The 21443-nt window shown below is 33.3% G+C and overlaps 1 protein-coding gene across 10 annotated transcripts in view; it reads right to left on the reverse strand.

Annotated features, from left to right (window-relative positions):
* The window catches only part of MYO6 (myosin VI), a gene marked incomplete at both ends in the record, with an annotated part of 84002 nt that overhangs the window by 47854 nt on the left and 14705 nt on the right, over positions 1-21443 (reverse strand). For 9 of the 10 annotated variants that reach the window (XM_084228603.1, XM_084228601.1, XM_084228604.1 and 6 more), the window contains 11 exons: positions 321-412; positions 1737-1894; positions 3157-3301; positions 5404-5584; positions 8216-8296; positions 11208-11372; positions 11685-11782; positions 12812-12867; positions 14734-14839; positions 16486-16615; positions 20185-20258. In XM_084228603.1, coding sequence (XP_084084729.1) covers positions 321-412; positions 1737-1894; positions 3157-3301; positions 5404-5584; positions 8216-8296; positions 11208-11372; positions 11685-11782; positions 12812-12867; positions 14734-14839; positions 16486-16615; positions 20185-20258 — 1286 coding nt within the window. The remainder of the gene's footprint in view (positions 1-320; positions 413-1736; positions 1895-3156; positions 3302-5403; positions 5585-8215; positions 8297-11207; positions 11373-11684; positions 11783-12811; positions 12868-14733; positions 14840-16485; positions 16616-20184; positions 20259-21443) is intronic. The other variant, XM_084228597.1, reaches the window with a different exon arrangement.

The following is a 21443-nucleotide window of genomic DNA, read 5'->3' on the forward strand; positions in this document are numbered from 1 at the left end:
TAGCAGGAATAGAAATAATAGAACCAGAAAAAGAAGCAGAAGTTTAAGTCTAGTAAAAGCCACTAGTAAGAGGTAATAGATCTTCATTCCTGAGGTACCTACTAGAGTTTTTATTGGATCCCTAAGCTCCAACTGTACCATTAACACTTCTGCTGTGTCTGAACAACAGTTAAGCCAGAGGGGCCTATGCTGGGCATCTATGATCCCCTGGGGTATCTTACATTTTACCCAATCAATCGGGGTAACTGTCACACATTTCTGTTCCTTCAAATCTAAACAGTTTATTGCAGTTCTTAAATCTAAATTGCAAAGGCAATTACCTCCTTCAGGATCCTTTCATTAAAAAATTGCTGAAGTTTTTCATTGCAATAGTTGATGCAAAATTGTTCAAAGCTGTTATGTTCAAAGTACTCTGAAAATATAAAACCAGAATTAAGAGTCACCATGAGATTAACTTTATGTTATAAATTTATCTTAGAACAAAATTTTATTATGCCAATGACTAATTTAAGACTCAGTAAAAATACATATAATTGCTCTAAACTCCCCATATGCTCTTATTCTAAGACTTAAATTTTGTTAGGCATTAAAGTATTAAAAATACCTTGCTCTGTTCTACAAAAAAAGGTTAGTTGTCACATGAGATAAATGTCAAATAATAAAAGATATAAAATGTAAGCCCACCATCACAAATTTTTAATGCACAGGTGTCAAAGCAATCTAAATTAATTAAAGAGCAAAAATGGCTTAAATACACATGCTCTAGCAGATTTTCTGTGATTTGTAAACAGTCATAAAAAAATGTTATGGACACTAACACATTTTTACAATTAATGGAATATATTACCTTATCTCTAAGTTCCCCAAAGTACTAAAATGTTATGATTGCGTGTAGGTGGGTGTTATGCCAAAATTGGTGCAGACCAGGAAGCAAGTGTCTGAAGATTATGAAATCTTCAGTCAGTGATAAATGTTTCTCTATCCTTGATAAAAGGTTATGTGATATATCACATAAAAAACAAAACTCTGCCCCTTCCCAAACTGTAAACACTCCTATCTTTCCTTGGCAAAGGTCAACAAACTACAAAGGAGGAAAACACCACTCCCATGGAGTCAGAACACCACCAACTTCACACTGATAAAGTCCAGTAAAAAAAATAATCCTATTTACTCAGATATTTACAGCAGAGTCATTCAAAACAAAGAAGCATTCAGATTTTGGTGATGTATTTCATTCCTGGTTGCACAGTTCTGCAACTATTCTCAAATATTTATCCTGAAGTCTTAACTGGATGGGTGATTAAATGGGAATAGCTATCTGCTGATAATTATGATGGAGTTTTACACGTAGTAATGAAGTCAGCCTATCTGCTAGGTCAACCTGTACTCAGTTCTACACTGTTGCCAGAAATTGTATGGACCTTATCCTCCTTATTAGTAGCCCAAAATTTTATCCTTACTCACTTATATTCATTTGAGAGTACAGAGACATCCCCTAAGTATAGTGATTTTAATCAATGTTTCTTTTTTTTAGCATTAGTGTGACCAAAACCCGTAAGACTTCCCTTTTTTTTTTTTCTTTTTTAGCATTCACTATAAAATCACATTATGAAATTAAATGTAGGTTTGGAGATATACCAGAAAACATATCAAGTGAAAGGTATTATGGGAGAAAAAAGTTTAGAAAAACTGAGTGGAATGAGATCAAACAAGTTCACAAATGAAACTATATTTACCAAAACCAGCAATGTCTAGGACACCAATAAAATAGGATGATGCTTCAAATGGAAAACATTGATTTACTCTGTTCACCACATGATCAAAAAGATGGCTATAGACAGTCTTTGCCAAGGCATCACGAGCATTGTTAGCTTGCTCCACTTTCAGGGGTACCCTACAAAAGAAGAGTATACCAATGAAAATTCTTTTTTTTTTAAGGACTTTTTTTTTTAAGATTTTATTTATTTATACAAGCACTGGGTACAGTCAGACACGTGGGAGGGTGAGAGAATTCACCAGAGCCAGAGTGGGGAACAGAACAGGCAGGCTGACAAAATACACTGCTGAGGGGAGCAGCGGGCAGCAGGAGAGGTCTGCGCGCCATGTGGGATCCTCACCCAGTGGCCGGGGATCGAATCGGCGCTGCAGAGGCTGCTGGCAGCTTCACAGCCCAGCGCTCAACCACTGCACCACAGGGGAGGCTCTACCAATGAAAATTCTTAAAGTAATATATTGTGAGTGTCGGCCAGACCCAAGAGCAAAGTATACATAAATGTATTCACTATGAAGAAAAAAATAAATAATTCCAAAAGGTCATTTGTGAACAGACACATATAGGGCTAAGTAGAATACTGTAAGAGAACTAAAGGCAGTATATCTACAATTAGAAACAAAAACTATTATCGAGTAAATTATTTAGCTCAAAAAAATGTACTGTCTACTCAAAAATAGAGTGACTCTCATGTGAATTATATCTCATTATTAAAATTATTCTCAAAAAGTACAATTCTGAAACACTGAAAAAACTTAATTATTGCCTAGAACAAATACTGATTAACATAATCTACTCGTTTTCATAGTTGTATAAAAGCAAGCATCTCTCTTAACTTACAAATTTCAAATTTGTTATATGTAATATGTCTGAAAGGAACAATTCTGAGAGCTATAGAAGTAGGGGTTTAATTAAATGGTAGATAACAAGGGTGAGAGACACAGAACTTTGATCTCTCAAGTACATGTTTCAGAACATTAAAATGAAAAGAATGAATCATGAAGTAAATCATGCCTTTAAATCTTAGTATTGGGCCTCTCTGGTGGCACAAGAGGTTAAACACAGCACTGTGAAGCTATCCGCAGCCTCTGCAGCAGGCGTTCCATCCCTGGCCGTCCATGGAGCTACCCACATGGCACAGCAGACCTCTCCTGTCTCGCCCACTACTCCCCTCAGCAGTGTATTTCAGTCAGTCTGCCCATTCTATTCCCCACTCTGTCTCTGGTGAATCCTCTCACCCCCCGCCTCTCTGGCCTGTACCCCATTTCTTATATGCATAAATAAATATATCTTTAAAAATAAATAAATCTATCTTAGTATTCTCAAAACATATCCTGACAAACTAGAAACAGGATTTTTACAAAGCAATGAGTTAAGGAACTTACTTTATAACTGTTCCTTTGGTGCCCCCTGCTGTTGTTAGCATGACTCTTGTAGTTAAACTTACACGAAGATCATCTTGATCCAAACCTAATAATTCAGCACAATATTCCAATGACTGAGCAGATTTATTCTTCAGATTACAGCCACCTAATGAAAATATATTTTAATTTGAGATTAATAAACATTATTTAAGCCAGATTTTCAAGCCTCAGTTCTTAGAAGTACACGTCACTTAAATAAAAGTATGGAATAGATAAGGCTTATTTTTAACTTTAGATTTTACCATCCTTGTTAGACACTCACACTGCCAAGATGAAAGGCAGACCCTCACTCAAGGCAGTCCATGGTATAATCTTTTCAGCCTATCAATATTAATCTGTCACTGTTTCACTTTTTTATGACCTTGGAAGCAAAATATACTGATACTGAATTATAACCCTTGTTAATACTCTAAATCTTTGGAGAAATATAGTGCTGCATTAAAATTCAAGACTCCAGTAGTAATTTTAGTGGAAAAAGCTGTAACACAGTTTTATAGATCAATATGGCTATTTCTCCCTATTTTGCTCTTGCTCTCGATGTGTGTGTGTGTGTGTGTATTCACACGTCACTTCCACAAAGTAAGGACTGTTACAGAAACTCTGACATGGAAAGATTAAGTTCCCAGTCCAAGGTCATATAGGCAGTACACGGTACATGGTCAAGCAGTTTGACTCAAAAGCATATCCCCTTAAACACTACGGTGCATCTACTGTTACTGAATCATCAGCATCACAGGACACTGAATGTGAAAGTCATTAGGACTATCTATTTCAATCTGCTCGTTCACAGATAGGATTCCTTCTAAAGTTCAGCTACTGGAGGCAAAGAGGAATGATTATGACAAGTACTTGAGTTAGTCAGAGATGGGTATAACCCAGCTCTTACATCTACAGTCTCTTTATAACCATATTATTTACCTTCTACATAGGCTACACTTCTGTAAAATTGAAATAATATCCTCTACCTCATTATCTTTATGAAGTTTAAACTATGATTATGTTTATGATGAAATACAGTATATGAAGGGTCATGCACATGTAGATACATATTTTTAAATGTTATTTTTCCTTCCTCTATGCCCTTTCCCCATATGCATACTATTGCTAGTGATTATACTTCTCATGGAATATTTCCTCATTATTTTATGAATGAAAAGAACAAAGCTCAGAGCTTTTAATACCTAAAGTCCAAATTATTGACTATTACATTAAGGGTGCTTTTTGATATTCTTAATTGTATTATTTTATATTGAAGTAGTCTGAGTACACAACACCAAATATGATTCAGAGGTATGTGTTCACACCTTCTCAGATGTATGTTACCACACCACATCTACCACTAAGATACGCATAGTCCTCACAATAATTCTTTTGATTTTTTTCGACTCATTTCTGGATACAAAATTTTAAAATAATATATTAATGCTACTATCTTTTCTCTGAAAAATCAGATTTTAGGCTTTGCTGGCTATATAGTTTCTATTACCACCTCTCAACTCTACCACTGTAGCATGAAAGCCAGAATACACAAACATAAATGAATGGGTGTGAATATGTTCCAAAACATTTTAGTTACAAAAACAGGCAGTTGTTCAGATTTGACCATAGACCACAGTTTGCCAACCCATGTATCCATGTATCAAATTTAAGATTATACAAAAAAGTTTTACATAGAGACACCTGAAGTTGCAGAGAGAACTTAACAAACTAAAACATTTGAAACTTGAAACTATCATTCAGATATTTAAATACTCTTCAATTTGCATAAAGTCAAACTTAGTTTCATTTCCCATTAATAAAGTATATGGACTTTTTTGTATGCAATTGCCCTACTTAACAATCCAAGTTTAGTCAATGAGTCAGAAGAAAATGTCAAAAATGCCTTAATAGATGGCGGGCAATTATTCTGCTCACTTACTGATAAAGTGTAGTATTAGTTGAAAATTTTAACTAAATATGATGCTGGTGGTTACAGTTATGTATCTACCATAAGATACTTCAAGTTTACTTCTTACCAGTATCACTCATATGTTCAAAACAAAGCTCGTGGTGATTAATGGCACAGCAAGATTCACCATGTAACACAAGATATTCTAGAAACTTCAGGGTATTGCTAACACATAAACAGATTCATTTTACATATAACAAGGAAATGAAATAATTTCCAATTTTACTCCTCTTTAAAGCAAAACAAAAACACAAAGAAACCTGAAGTGTTGCCAGCTTCCTCAAAATCAATATTTCCAAGGTGCAGGACACCAGCTACTACTCGAAACAGATCAAGCTTTTCCTCATCATCCAAACCAATCTTTTTCATGGCTGTGCACATTCTAATGAAATCTCCATGGTCATCTAACAGTGGATCTTTCAAAGAGCCTGCCTTAAGATACTATAAAATAAAAACAAGTCAGTTAAATGACCTTTACATTGAGTATATTAAAACAGCCAGACAAGGTCTATTAATGCACTATATAACATGCAAAAATAAAATGCATCAATGGAAAAATCTTAATATTCTCACACATTTAAAAACTGAATATATGGACAAAAATGTACACTGGATCTCTCTACATTATTCTTTCATGTAAATATTAATCTATAATAAAAATTTTCAAGTGATGATTGACCATTATTCTTTAGGTATAATGTACCTCTCAAGTGCACCAATATTCAACAGTAGTAAATATTGGAAAGGGTAATAAATTTTTTTTGTCTGAGAATTATTTTTTAAATCTTTCTGTATAACTATATATGGTAAAGTATATTACTAAGCACTATGCTTATTAGTCCAAGAATTTATGCAATGACTGAAAATATTTTAGAAAAAAATGAAGAGAAAATTCACTTTCTTCCCTAAAAGAACTTGCCTCTAAAGCATTTATTTGTTAAAACTACAACAAACGCAGAAAAATTGAAGAAACTCAGGCCTAAAGAAACAGGAGGAGAAAAATAAAAGTTTCTGGGCACAGAAAGATTGGGCTAGGAATTTTCCAGAATTTGAGACTGAATTAGCAAAATTAAACATTAGATAATACAGTATCAAAATTAACTGGCCATGAAGGATGCCTCAAAGAGACTTTGTTTCCTCCAGTTGTCAATTGCTTCCCAGCTAAAGTTGTGATTGTCTTTCTACAAAATTCTTTATAATGTTTATTTCTGGAAAATCTCTAAAGAAATTAAATTTTACTCTTAACAGAAGCAAAGTAAATGATTACATGCAGCCAAAATTAGCAGAAAACACCTATCATGCAGAATTTTTAGTCTTGTAATTGGGTATTTCATTTAAAAATGGTGTCTAATCAAATGACAGACTAAAAATACTGCATTCTCCTAAAAATTACATGCAGCTTAAAGACATTCAAAAGGATCTAATTAGTCAAAATGATCACCTTATCCTCCTGGTAAAGAAGACATAAAAAGTAATTTAAACTTGTTAATCAATTCATTGTTCACATATATTCATACATATATTATATATACAAACCATAATATGACTAAGATTCCTGACTAATTATGCTGACTCTAGAATCAGAAACAGCACATTTTTTTCTCAGGAGAGTACAGAGTACATATTACCCCTTGGAGAGTAAAATCCAGTTTTCTTTCCTCTCTACTCAGCTTTTTCCATGCCTAAAAGTCAAGTGTATGTATTTTTTTCTTTTAGGGGAACTGCAACGCCCAACTAGAAAATGTTTCTATTGCCTTAGTGGAAATACAATCTCTGTATTTTAATGATGCCTTATAAAAAAACAACATGACAAAGGAAAATATCATAATAAATATTAATGTCACTTCTTAATGTTCCAACTATAACATAAAGTTTATGGTTTATAATTCAGATATTTGTATGTAAAATGACAGATAAAATGCTAATCTAAAAAAAATTAACTGTAGGCTCATCTGCTTAGAATTCAAAAAGAGATTTTTTACTAACTTTCTGCTCTTTTTTATAAATGTATAGGAAACATAATTCACCCTACCCAACTTGAAAAAGTCATAAACATCCAAGTCAAAAATACAGAAGTGTTAAATTAAAAACTCAGTATACTAAAAATGGTTCAATTATTTAAATATTTTAATAAAGATAATATGAACTAGTACCAAATATTAATTCTAACTTAGTTCATTATTTAAGCTCCTTGAATAAAATTCATACTACTCCTAACATATGGATTTAATGTTTTGAAAATAACACTAAATAGTACAATCATATCTAATTACTCTCAGAAATACAATAATTTAATAAGATCTATATATTCACTTTCATAATATATATTTATAATGTTTTAAGAAGAAATGCAATAACATATAAGCACTGTTTTTCACAACAATGCTTACTCTATTTCTTGTCTATATCAATCAAGTGGGCAATAAATCATAAATTATGAAAGATATATTTTATACTTAATCCCAAATGAATATTATGATAGTAAATTTCAAAAAAGGTTAGCAATTTACTAATTTCAAAAAGATTAGCATTTTTTCCCATCATGCTGGGAAAAACAAGAGGAGAACAGGGCATTGAAACTAGCCAAGAAAAATCAGAACCTGTAGATTCCATAGATACCAACAGAGGCATAAAGCATTTCATTGTGAGAAAGATGTGGATGAGTGGAATTTTTTTTTTAAAGATTTATTTTATTTATACAAAAGCCGGGGTATAGGCCAGATGCACAGGAGGGTGAGAGGATTCACCAGCGACAGAGTGGTGAACAGAACAGGCAGACTGACAAAACACACTGCTGACGGGAGCAGCGGGCGAGACAGGAGAGGTCTGCCACGCCAAGTGGGATTCTCGCCGGCTGGCTGGGATCGAACCCACACTGCAGAAGGCTGTGGACAGCCTCACAGCGTGGCACTCAACCGCCTACACCACCAGGGAGACCCCTGGGTGGGATTTTTTTTTTAAGTACAAGCCTAAATTAGGAAATATTATTTGGATTCCAAAATAAAAAGCATAATATATTCTTGAGCATTTGTTTAATTGAAAGTTTTAATTAAATAAAAAAGTCTACTATACCTCAGGACTTTTTCGGTTCTGTGAAATCTGTTTGTCGGTTTCTTTGTTAGCAAAGTATCTAGTGCAGCCTCGGTTTAAATACTATGATTAAAAAAATTAAAGATGATTAACAAATATGATCCACAAGAAAATATAACCTTGGTATAATTTAATTTCTCAATTAAAATTGCTACTTTTTCTTAAAATATTTTTTATTTCACTTGTTTTTTTGTTGATTTTATTGATATAATTGGCATTTACATTATATTAGTTTTGACTGTAGAACCAAATGATTTGATACATACTGCCTAATAATTCTAATTAACATCCCTTATCACACATAGTTAAAATCTTTTTCTTGTGGGTATTTATTTCATAAGCATTTACTCCCACTAATAAAACCAAAGGTTTTAAAAGTCCTAATTCTTGAAAGCAGGATAAATTAAATAATTAACATAAAAACCAAATACCATAAAGATTTTCTACACTTAAAGCTTTAAATCTTCTCATTGTCAAGTATCTTATTTAAAATAAAGTTCATAAGTACTGCAGATAATAATGAATACACTTCATTATAAAATATATAGTTACATTGTGGCTTAATACTTTCAGTTCTTAATGATTAACAAATATTATCCTTGAGTTTCTTAATGTCTGGCTTTAAGAATCAGTTCTTCAAAACATTTACTGATAATATTGACTATTCATAAATTACAATACTTGTTTTATTAACCTTCATCATTATTCAAATAACAATTTCAACTTTCATATCAAATTATTTATATTGCTACCCAGAAGTCTTATAAAGATTAAATACATTCAAAACATAGAGCAGGGGAAGCACTTGAGAAAAAAACAATGGGCCTCAGAGATTCAGTTCCCCACATTTGGAGAAGGGGGATCAGGAAGGAAGGAAGTAGGGAGCAGGATGGGAAAAATTGAAAAACATCTCAACTGCTCTTAAATCAATTCACTATGATTTCACTTTATCTCAGCATGAATTCGAAGACTGAACATACTACCACATCATTCAAATACCAAAAAATATATATATATAGTAAATTATGAATGATTTGGAGATAAATTAATATTTTAGATGCTCAATGTTTCTATCTTCACCTCTATTATAATGAAATAGCTAAAACCAGAAAATTATATGCAGTGGGTTTTTCTTTCTACCCTAGATTCTTTGGGGAAAAAGTAAAAGAGAAGGGGGAGGCAACAGCACTGGTAAGCATATTCAACTAATTCAAAAAAGAGCTCTTGTATTTAGTAAATACAACAGCTTAAACATACAGAGCCAAAACATTGTCTTTGTTTTATCCTACCTCCTCCCTCCCCAACTGTTTTGTCAAATATTTGGTTTTTAGACACATGGACCTAATATTAAACCCAGCAAAGTTAATTTTTTCTTCCAATTTTTCCATAACTAAAAAGCTACAATTCTTCTTGCCATTCATTCTCTTTCTATCCAAGTTTTATTTATATTTGAGGATCTTTGCCTGATTACAACAAAAGCTTCCATATAACATGCAAAAAAATGTTGGACAATTTTGAAAAATGCAACCATCTTAAACCTTTTATTTTCTAAAATACATATATAGTTAATACAAATGCTGTTAAATGTGTAACTATAATTGTTTACATACAAATTTGGATAAAGCACTGACCAAAAAAAAAAATTTAGGAAATTGTTTATCCTAGGATAAAGTTCTCCTTTGGTTCATCCTTTTCTATAAATTAAAAGTGGAGGTTTAAACTAGAGCAGTATCTAATGAAATTACCAACACACTTTCCCTTTAAGGCAGAATCATTTGCCTAATGCCGGTGGGTGAAGGGTAATGCTGTCTCCCTACTCTCCTCTCACCATAAAAAGGAATAGCTTAGAAGAGAAGAAAGCACACACCTCAGTTCACAATACAAAAGCAGGAAACTCTCTAAGCTGATAGGGCCTCTGTAGCTGTCCTCTTAGGGTGCCTGCCATTATACCTGGGAAGCCTATGCTACTTGAGAGACACAAAAACCATACCCCCAAGCAGAAAGAAATGCTAAATTAAGACAAGAAGAGTTACATCATCTTATATCATCAATTCAGTGTTGACAAAGTCACATCAATACAAAATTTTACATTATTTAAGTAATTTCTATTCTTTTTCTTAATACCATTTAAAGAAATGCCTCTTCTTCTTTCATGAGGATAATGTGGGCAACAAAGGCAAATTGCAGTTAACTTGGTGAGTCCTATATAAGGTTGGACATTTTACTAAGGATCTTAAAATAAAGTTTTAAAATTTCTAAATATACATTAAAAGATGCTTTTCAATAAAAAGCAACTAAGTTGCAAAAACAAATACACACACTGAAGCATAATTCACTTTGTCATGACTCTTAAATGGAAGAGATGTGTCCAAAGACAACTACCAATACAACTCAAAGAACTTTATATAAAGTGTATTCCTTAGCTCTTTCCTCTGATTCCTATATACCTCGCATAGAAACATCATTTCCTGGCTCAGCATTTGTAACTTATGCTATCCCTATCCTATACCTAGCTCTCTCTTATCATTTAATTTATCAGTTAGACTTATTTATCTTTTAACCCTAGCAAATGATAAGCACCCAGTGGGCAAAGAACAAGTATTTGCTGTTGAACAGAATTAAGGAAGAGTCACGGGTCCCTCATTATTTCAGTGGTCAAACTATTTTTTACAACTAAATAACTTTAAAGTTAGTATCATAGAACTATTATAAATTTCCTATTGCATTTAAATTGATAAGGGGTTTAACATCTACTCTTACCTATCCTGTTATGTACCTACTCATAATAATATTATGATAGCTGAGCTATAAACCTCAATAGATTACTATATAAGAGAGAGTCATTCTATCCTATTACACTGGATTTAAGGTAAGCTACATACAATTAAATATCAAAACCCACTGAAACTAGTTTTAAATTTTAAAGCAATTCCACTTGTAAAAATTGTATGAAACTTCTTCCTATCCAACCTACCCGAAAATTATCTGGGGAGCTCAAATGAAGTTTTTCCCTAATATCTTCAGAAGCACCAGCACACAGCCTGTAAAAAATATGGTAATTCCTTTCCTCTTTGCCTTGAACACAGATCCTAGATTTCTCTAGAAGATAATGTGAAACAAATCCTCCAACGACTGAACTCTAAAAAACAAAACGGAAAATATTAAAAGTATAACCTAAAATGCTAACTTACTTCTTTTCTAACAATCATCTGTGTATCATAGAGTTGTAATATTCATCAAATAAAAGGGAACAGATAAATACACGTAAACAATGTAAATTCAGAGTATTTTTTACATAAAGAAGAATGTATAGATTTCCTCAACTATCCAAAGTAACAGAGAAAATTAAAAAGAGTTACCACAGGTCAAATACAACACTAATTCTATCAAGACTTGTGTACTTTTTAAAATAGTCCCCAAACTTAATACCCTAAAACTCCCTCTCACTTACCTTTTCATTGAAATGTATTTCTACAAATTTCCCAAATCGACTGCTATTATTGTTGCGAACAGTCTTTGCATTTCCAAAGGCTTCTAAGAGTGGATTAGCTGTTGAGAAATGAAAATATTGCACAAAAAAAATCAGCATGAAGCATAATTTTAAAATAATATACATATTTCCATGCTTAGGTTTGTCAATTCCTTTGTTTTATTTTTCTATATTCCATGTATCAGTGAAATCATCCAATATTTGTCTTTCTCCTTCTGGCTTATTTCATTTAGGATAACGTCTGCCAATTATATCCATATTGTTGCAAGTGGTAAGAGTTCCTTTTTTCATAACTGAATAGTACTACATCATATATATGTACCACAACTTATATATATTTAGTCATCTGTTTTGGGGCATTTAGGTTGTTTCCATAATTTGGCTATTATAAGTAGTGCTACAGTAAACACAGGAATGTACATGGCACTTCAAATTAGTATTTTTGCATTCTTTGGATAAATGTCAAGGAGTCGGACTGCTGGATTACAGTGTATCTATTCTTAATATTTTGAGAACCTCCATATTATTTTCCATGAGGGCTGGACCAATCTACATTCCCACCACCAGTCTACATTCTATTTCCCTACAGTTCACAGTCAGAAAGCTTTAAAACTAAAAGAAACATTAGCATATACACCTCACCTTTCAGATGGGCAAGAAAACAGAGGATCAACAAGTTCAATTTACTGTGGAAGACTGGCTACTGGCAAAAGGGGAACTCAATAATAGGTCCCCCTTATACCTATACTGACGATCTACTAACTTTGTTAAAAGAATTTAATATATTATGTGGCTATATCCCAAACTGGTATAAAAGTGTTTATATTAAAAAATTATACTATCAATGATCTACTTATTCCCAACAACCAATATTCCACTAAGGAGACCATCAAAAGATTTTCATGTATGGCTGGTTAACATCTATTATTCTCCAGTAAAAAGGCAGTAGAAACATTTGGAATAGTACTTCCCAACTTTTCTAAAGTGTAACACACTACATATTGCATAGCACTCATTCTCAAATGAGTCCTCCACCATATTTCACTGGTGCCCTCCCCACTTTATGTCCCACCCAAAATGAACAATACCTTCAACAATTCTATCATCAATATCTTGTCCAGTTCCATAGGATTCAGTGAGATATCTGTTTAAAATATAGGATAAAATAATTTATATAACATCGCTCATATATTTTAATTTTAATATTTTCATACAAGTAAAAGGGATCATTATTAATTTTTTACTTAAAAATTATAAATTTATCATGAAAGGCAACTATTGGGTTATGTATTTTTAAACATTTAAAATTTTACTTGGATTGCCTTTAGCAATCCAAATGTAAACCAGCATCACTTATACAAAATGTTTTAGGAAATATTCTGAATGTAACTAACAATTTGATTTTAAATATGCCATGCATATCTCACAGGAATATTCGTCAATGACATTAGAGTCCAATCTTTTGTGATGACCTACTAATTCCATCTTTATTAGGTGTGAGAGAAAATAAGGTAATCCACCACTAAAAACTAGGAAGTCACCACTCTTCATGTTGTTACAGCGAAACATAAAACATGATGGAACAACTATTTGCCCAGCACATTTCAAAACAAAAAGTAATCTTTGATTTACAATCTATGTTTACATCACAGGCTCATAATTTGTTAATTATTTGTTCACATACAAATTTGAATGTCAAAGTTGTATGTTTACTACAATATACAGGAGAGAAAGAATAAGGAAATGAAACACTAGAATTCCAAGATGATTGGGAAGCATTTATTTAACCAGAATTGTATATATCCAATAGTGAATAACAAACACTTAAATAGATTTCATACAATTAACTCAGAATAGCATATACAATCAGATAACAAATAGTAATTTAAAAAAAAAAAAAAGGGCATGCCATGCAAAAATCGACTAGCTATGCAAGACAATAAGAACACTTGTGAGAATTCAGAACACACTCGTCCTGGCATAGCTTCATTAATAGATGTAACATCCATGGGTATATAAATTGAAGAAACTGAACTACACTGAAAGGCTCCTCCTATATTTACGATACTATGTTTGTAAACAAAATGTAGAGTTTAATATGACAGAAGCAAAGTGGATACATTGCGAGCATGGTTGTAAAAATATAGAATGGTCAGCTGTCATAAGCTTAAATTAAAAAGGTTTTACCAGGGCCTCCCCTGGTGGCACAGCGGTTGAGCCGCTGGGTTGCGAAGCTGCTCTCAGCCTCTGCAGCGCCGGTTAGATCCCCGGCCGCTGGTCGCTGGTGAGGGTCCCACATGGCGCGCAGACCTCTCCTGCCTCCCGCTGCTTCCCTCAGCGGTGAATTTCAGTAGATCCACCTATTCTGCTCCCCACTCTGTCTACGGTGAGTCCTCTCACCCACTGCACCTCTGGCCTTTACCCCAGCTCTTGTATGCATAAAAAAATAAAACTTTAAAAAAAGGGAATTCTCAGGGTTTTTTGTTGTTTTTAGAAAGTTGTTTTCACTCAAATCCAGATTCATCTCAGAATAATCTCATCACCTGTATGGATGGATTCTCTGATCCTTCATAACAAAATTTCATGGTTGTTTTAAATGTTGTTTGTCTTCCAAGACAAAAAAAAAAAAGGAAGGGAACTTTGACACCATGCTATAAGGATGAAGCCTGAGGACATCATGCTAAGTGAAATAAAAGTCACAGAAAGACAAACTCTGTAAGATGTACTAGTATGGGATACCCAGAGCAGTCAAAATCATAGAAGCAGAACATAGAGTGGCTGTTGCCAAGAGCTGGGAGCAAGGAGAAATGGGAAGCTATTTAATGGAAACAGAGTTTTTGGTTTTGCAAGATGAAAAATTCTGGAGACTGGCTGCTTAACAATGTGAATATACTTAACATTACTGACTAGAAATAGTTAAGATGGTAGATTTAAGTTATAATTTTTATCACAACAATTAAAAGAAACTAAACCTGTTCAAATTATTCCAGGTTAGCTCAGTATTCCTCACCTTAGAACAAATTTTGTATTTTCTGTTTTGCCAGCTCCTGATTCTCCAGATACAATGATAGATTGACTCATCTTGAGCACCTTCATGTCTCGAAAAGCCTTATCAGCTAGAGTCAAAATAACATATTAATAATGAATAATGCATCAAAAATACATTGATTAAATGATAATTTATTTACCAGTGAAGAGCACTTAAATTATAAATGTGTATTTACAGTTAGCAAAATTTTAAGATAAAATCATTCAAAAGTGTGTGTGAATCTCTAAAAGCATCTTAATTGGTCTAGTTTAATATCCTTACAGCTAAGTAATATGAAATTCAAATAAACAACTCTTGTGTTAGTATGTTTTCATATTATGAGCTGTGGCCCAGCTCTTAATACCAGAGCAGGTCTGCAGAGGGATAAAAAAATGTTCATCATTCATATCTAATGAAGTCCCCAGAGAGAAACAAAAAGTAATGAGCTTCCAATTAAGAAATTTGGCAACCAAAAATGCTACTGGAGAAAAAAATACATAATTGCAAAATAAATCTGTGTATTTTTTACCTGTTATATTGCCATTAAATATAAACAGGATTTGTCAGCATTTCAATGATAGGCAAAATTAATGTTCAAAATTTGCAATTGTTTATGCATATAATTTTTAAATATCTTATTATATTCAAACAATTGAGGTTATTAAATGTCTTAAATTTTAAAACTACACAGACAAATTGAGTATAATTTAATTTTGTTAAGGTGATCTTGAAGTAATTTTAATTCAAAATTAGGACCTGATCAACTTAGCCCTATAAAGCAACTATTTCTCAGCTTAACATTTGCTAACCATACCAACGAAAAAGTCTTTACAGAGGACTTTTTACTCTAAGCTCTGAAGGCAAAACATGTACCCATTCTTTTTGACTAATTAATCAGTGATCTGTCCCACTTCCTTTTGAGAAATCACTGCAAACACCTCTTCAGCAGTGAACAATTAAAAATAAATGAGTTTATTTATATTTCAAACATGCAGTTTCATCTAGTGATGACCCTGTTCACATTCAGATTCGAAGGATTCTGCACTATAATATTTTGCTTGCTGACAGAAAACACACCAATGCCCTCAACGCTTCTGAAACCAATCTGCTATTAAACTGTGTTTGCCTGACATATTTATTCTGCTTAGTAGTATACAGTACACAGATCAAGCAAATGTGAACATGAAGCCTGGTTAAGCAGAAACACAGGAATGAAAAGAAATAGACTACACTAAGAATCAGTACCAACACAGGTCATCCTTTCACTGCTGGTTATGTCAGGGTACAAGGGTTGACTAACTTATGAGCTGGTGCTAAGAGGAGTGTGCATGTCAAATAACTCCATTTCTCTTATTCTCAGAACCTGAGAAAGGCAAAGACAGAGACTGCTATCTTCCCACACAAATTGCCCAGAGATATGAAGTATGTAACATCTTCAATTATTGAACATATGTTAAATTAAAAATCCTAATATAAAAATAAGACATCAGGAAAGAAGTCTGCTCTTATAGCTCACATCTAGCTCAAGTAACACTTTCACAAGTGATAACCTGGGTAACAACAGTAGGACTGGGCCTCAAAGTTATGAAGGAAGACACTTGAGGATATACTCAAATCATACAGCCCTCCCAAAATATTCAATTCATGATATATTTTACTAACCCAAAATAAAAACTAGGGAAATTTTTAAAATATAATGAAAAACAAAAAATAAGATACAATCAAATTACTTACCAATTGCAAAGACATGGGGTGGCATTGTCCCAAGAGATTTTCCTTGGTATGATTTTATTGTTTCTGAAGAATATATTTTAGGTATGTCAAAGTACGGGTTCACTGCGATCAGAATGTTGGCGACATATGTCTAAATCGAAAAGCATGAACATGAAGACTTCCAATTACTATTTTCATTTTAAAACCAAGTAAGGCTCATGGGAGAAAGAACATAGAGCAAACAGCTTCAGTTCGTTAAATTAAGTAGGACTCCCAAATCTAAATTTCTAATCCTAAACTTTCCCTGATTACTACAGTATCCATATTTCTCTAAGTCAATAAGTATTTAAATCTCATCCCATAGGCATCTCAAATTCAGCATGTCCAAATCAAAATTATCTCTCTTGACCTCACTGTGCCTCAAAGAAAACATTTTCCTTCCACATTTTCCTAGGTTCACAGTATTACCACTAAGTCATCACAGAAAGCGGAGTCTCTCAACTTCTATCTCAACCACCTTTCTTCTGGGGACTCTACATATGAAATCTTTTCATTCTATTCCTGTAGTCCAAGTTTTGGTCATTTGTATTCTTCACCTAGACTACTTTATTCATGATGCTATTAAAGAGTTTTACATAGTTCATAGGGCTCCCTAGACCTATCCCCATCACTGAATGCCAAGAATTCACCAGCTCTGTGGCACTACTTGACCCCAGATTTTTGCAAAACAACATATGGCAACCATTGTCTAGAATATTGATGGCAAAATGTTTAACGACCATCTTAAGTTTGCTTTTAAGTTTGGAATGTAAATGTCACTTTAAAAGACCAGAAAAATGTACCAGTAAGGTTTATAAAATTCTTTGTGGATAGAGTTGTGGTTAAGCAATTAGTAGTGGTTTGCTGTTCAAACCAGGACATGCAGGACCATATTTTTCTTTTTCTGCTTCTAGTTGTGGAAGGGAAATGATGCAGAAACTCAACTCTCAGACTGCTTAATCCCAAAATTCAGAAAATACTTCCAAAAATGTTTTCTGGAATGCGATAAAAATTAAAAATTGCAAATAGTGATCATTCTAACAGGGAAAAAGTTAAGTAGCAGAGACTTTAAAAAACAATTCAAATGTTAAAAATGAGTTAGCTATTTTTGTTTACTCAAATATGGGGGAGAATAGTGATAACTAAGTTTGGTGAGAAATATAAAAACATTAAACTCTGACTCCAAATTACTTCCTACTCTTATACATTATATAGTAATAATGAGTTTATGTATGTATTGCTGCTTTTGTAATAGTTATATATAAGGCATAACTGCGAAAAATATATACCAATCATGACTTAAGTTAACTTTGAAAGTACTGGTTCTCCAAACAGAAGCTGACAATGCCAGTCACTAACAGAGGTCATTTGCTCAAGTGCATACCTATCTTAGGAAAAGAAGGATCAAAAATAATAGGCGTAAAAAAAAAAAAAATACAATTCACCAGAGTGATGTAGATATTATACATAAGAAATGAAAATTTCACAAATAGATCATTTTTACTATTAATCATGCAATTAAGCAAAGATTTGTAGACTTTTACATTAAACTCAATGTGAAAAAACAGTTTTTTTTACGTAAAAATACTCAGGTAAACCGTCACTCATTAATGGCAAGTCAGTGAGTGTAGTAGCACTGCAGTAGGGGAAGCACTAAAAAGATAATGAAAACTGTGGGTTTTAAGCTTTTGTATAAACATGTCAAATAAAAATAAAACATATCTTAGTTTTTTAAAAGTATGATCATTCTGTAAAAGTAACTTAAAAACTTCCAAATTTCAGGAGATACTAAAACATTTAAAATTTGCTCATATAAATAAGATTGTTCCACCATCATTAAGTGATGTAAGACACACAAAGAAGTGGTGCAAGAACAAAACAGTTGCTACCAGATAGTGGGAAGTGGGGTGAGTAAATTGTTAACAGGGGTCAACAGACATTACACTTTTGATGACAGTCATAATATAGTATATATATATAGATGTTGATGGATAAGTCTATACACCTGAAACCTATATATGTTATAAACCAATGTTACTTCAATAAAAAATTAACTAATTAAAAAAGGAAAAAATAGGGGGCCTCCCTGATGGCCTAGGGGCTAAGTCTCAGTGCTACCACAACTAAGGCCTGAGTTCAATGCCCAGCCAGGGAGATAATCCACATATGGTGCAGGAGACCTCTCCTGTCTTGCCCGCTGCCCCTCTTAGCAGTGTATTTCATACATCTGCCTGCCTGCTCTGCTCCCCCCTCTGTCTCTGGTGAATCCTCTCCCCCATCATGCCCATGACCTACACTCCAGTTCTTCTATGCAAAAATGAAATTAAAAAAGGAAAAAAATAGTAGCTAGTTCTACTTGAAAAATAATGTGTCCTGGTGGTATCCAATTCAACATTTATTGATTAAAGAAACCTGATTTAACAAACTTTAAAAATGTGTATTACTTTCATGCATTATATCAACAGCATTAAGCACACATTAGATGTTCATTAAGTGAGTTTTACTTCTAAAATTTCTAGTGAGAACAGTCATATTTCAACCTAGTATATTCTTTATTTAATAGATTTTAAAAAATAAAAAGAGAAAAGCAAAGACAATCGTGTACATAATAACCAAAAGATAACATATAAACTCTTTTGGAAAATACTAAATTAGTCCTATTTCCCAGCTGTCATTACTTGGACAGATGGCAAAGACTAAAGGTAATTTAGTCAGCATTAAATAAGTACAATTAGGCAAATTGATAGTGATATAAAAGATTAAAACTGTCATTCGATCTAGGAAGTGTCAAAGAAACCATGTGTCTTCTTCGTTTAAAAATAATGAAGAGTCCCATCTTCATAACGGGAGAACTGCAGTAGAGTAATTTATCTCCAACCATCAGAGAAATCTGCAACTAGGTCAGAGCAGATAAAATCTCATGCATGCCCACTGAATTATTATCATTAAAACATACTAGTTGAATAGCCACCTGAATTATTTGTGTAAACACTATTTACAATACAAGTGTTCTCTTTCATTATTTAATATTCTGGATTTTTAAGGTAAAGTGTCTATTTAGGGTTTAATGAAATGTGCAACTATATAGGTTCTGTGATCAGCAGTTCATTGTACTTGATAATTCCTCCAGTACTGTATTGTACCCTATTCTAATTTACAATTTTTCATCTAAGTATTTAATTTCAATTTATGTATTCATTAAAATTGGGTTTAATTTATATATAGTTATATATATAATGTGTATTTATATATATGTGTATACACACATACACACATATATATATAAAATGCTGCCTTCAATTCTTTGCATAACAGTGTGGAAAATTAAACATCTATAAACATTACACCAAAAATAAGAATTCAAAACTGAAAATAGTGTTGCTGTTGTTGTTTTTTTTTCAAAATAATCAAATTGAAAATATTTAAGTCTGAAAGATATGAGGCGGTACTCTGAATTCATTACTTCATTACACAAATATTTAAGTACCTACTATGTACCATGACCTGGAATTTCAGCAATGAATGGGGGTAGAGGGGAGTTCACATCCTTATAGAGTGCACAGTGATCAATTAGGCTCAGATGACTATGATTTCTTAGAATATTTCAGGCTTGACAAGATCAAACAGTAGCAGGTACAATAGTTATGCCCACAAAACCCTAAAGCATAGTAAAATACTTACATAAATTCTGTCTTTACTGTATCGGACTTTGACATTATGGAGGAGAGTGGCCTCATTTAAATACATAAGTGAACCTGAGACATGAAAGTTTATAAATCATTAGTTATTCAAAGAAAAAAGTAAAATACAATACTATCTTAATAGAACACTTCGAACCAAGCTAAAATGCATCTGTTGATTTAGATTTAATTACATGTAAATCCTAGATGCCAATTAAAATATATCCGTTTATGTATGTGTTAAAGTGCTATTTTGAAACAACGAATTTCCAAATGGTTCAGCCCATCTAGGGAGGACCAGACAAGTATACAATGAAGATTGCTTAAACAGCTGAGTATAATTCAAATGGAAGGAATATGCTACATATATAGGGCTGGGTTTGATACATTTTTGACACCACAAAATGATGACACTAGTCCAGTCTGACACTCAGTATTTTATAGAAAAGCACAAAGAATAAAATTTTAGAATAGGACGGGACCATCAGATAATTCAATCAGTGCCTCATAACTCATATGACAAAATAAGAGTGACAGAGAAATTACATATGTTCTAATCACAATATGCAGCTTATTAGTGGCAGAATCCAGGTAGAAATCTTTTTTTTAAAGATTTATTTATACATATGAGAGCTGGGATATAGGCCAGAGATGTGGGGGGTGAGAGGACCCACCAGAGACAGAGCGGGGAACAGAACAGGCAGACTGACTGAAATACACTGCTGAGGGGAGCAGCGGGCGAGTCAGGAGAGGTCTGCCTCACCATGTGGGCTGCTCCCTGGCTGGCCAGGGATCAAACTCGTGCTGCAGAGGCTGTGGATTGCTTCATAGTGCAGTGCTTAACCCTTTGTGCCACCAGGGAGGCCCAGAAATCTTTTTTTTAATATATCAGAACATAATAACATTTAGCATACATTACACTGACATATCTTATTCTCCCAGCCCTCCAATCTACTGAGCCTCATTTCTACTTTTCCAACATCTGTTTCCAAAATTAGCACGATTGTTTTTCCAGTCATCTAGCCTGCAAACCACAGAGAGTGGTAGGATCATCTCTCTCCCCATCCTTACTCTAAGCCAGTACCACATGATAGGCACTCAGAAATTATCTGACTCGCTGAACTGCCTCTCCTTTCTTCCCATTTCTACTACTCTAACCCTCCTTTGGGTCTCATTACCTCTTTTGTAACTACAGTAGCTTTTTATTGTCTATTGATTTAGTCTCTCTCCTCTCTAATCCAAACTGCTCAACAACTAATA

The sequence above is a fragment of the Talpa europaea genome (genome assembly GCF_964194135.1).
Source record: "Talpa europaea genome assembly, chromosome: 2".
Lineage (NCBI taxonomy): Eukaryota > Metazoa > Chordata > Mammalia > Eulipotyphla > Talpidae > Talpa > Talpa europaea.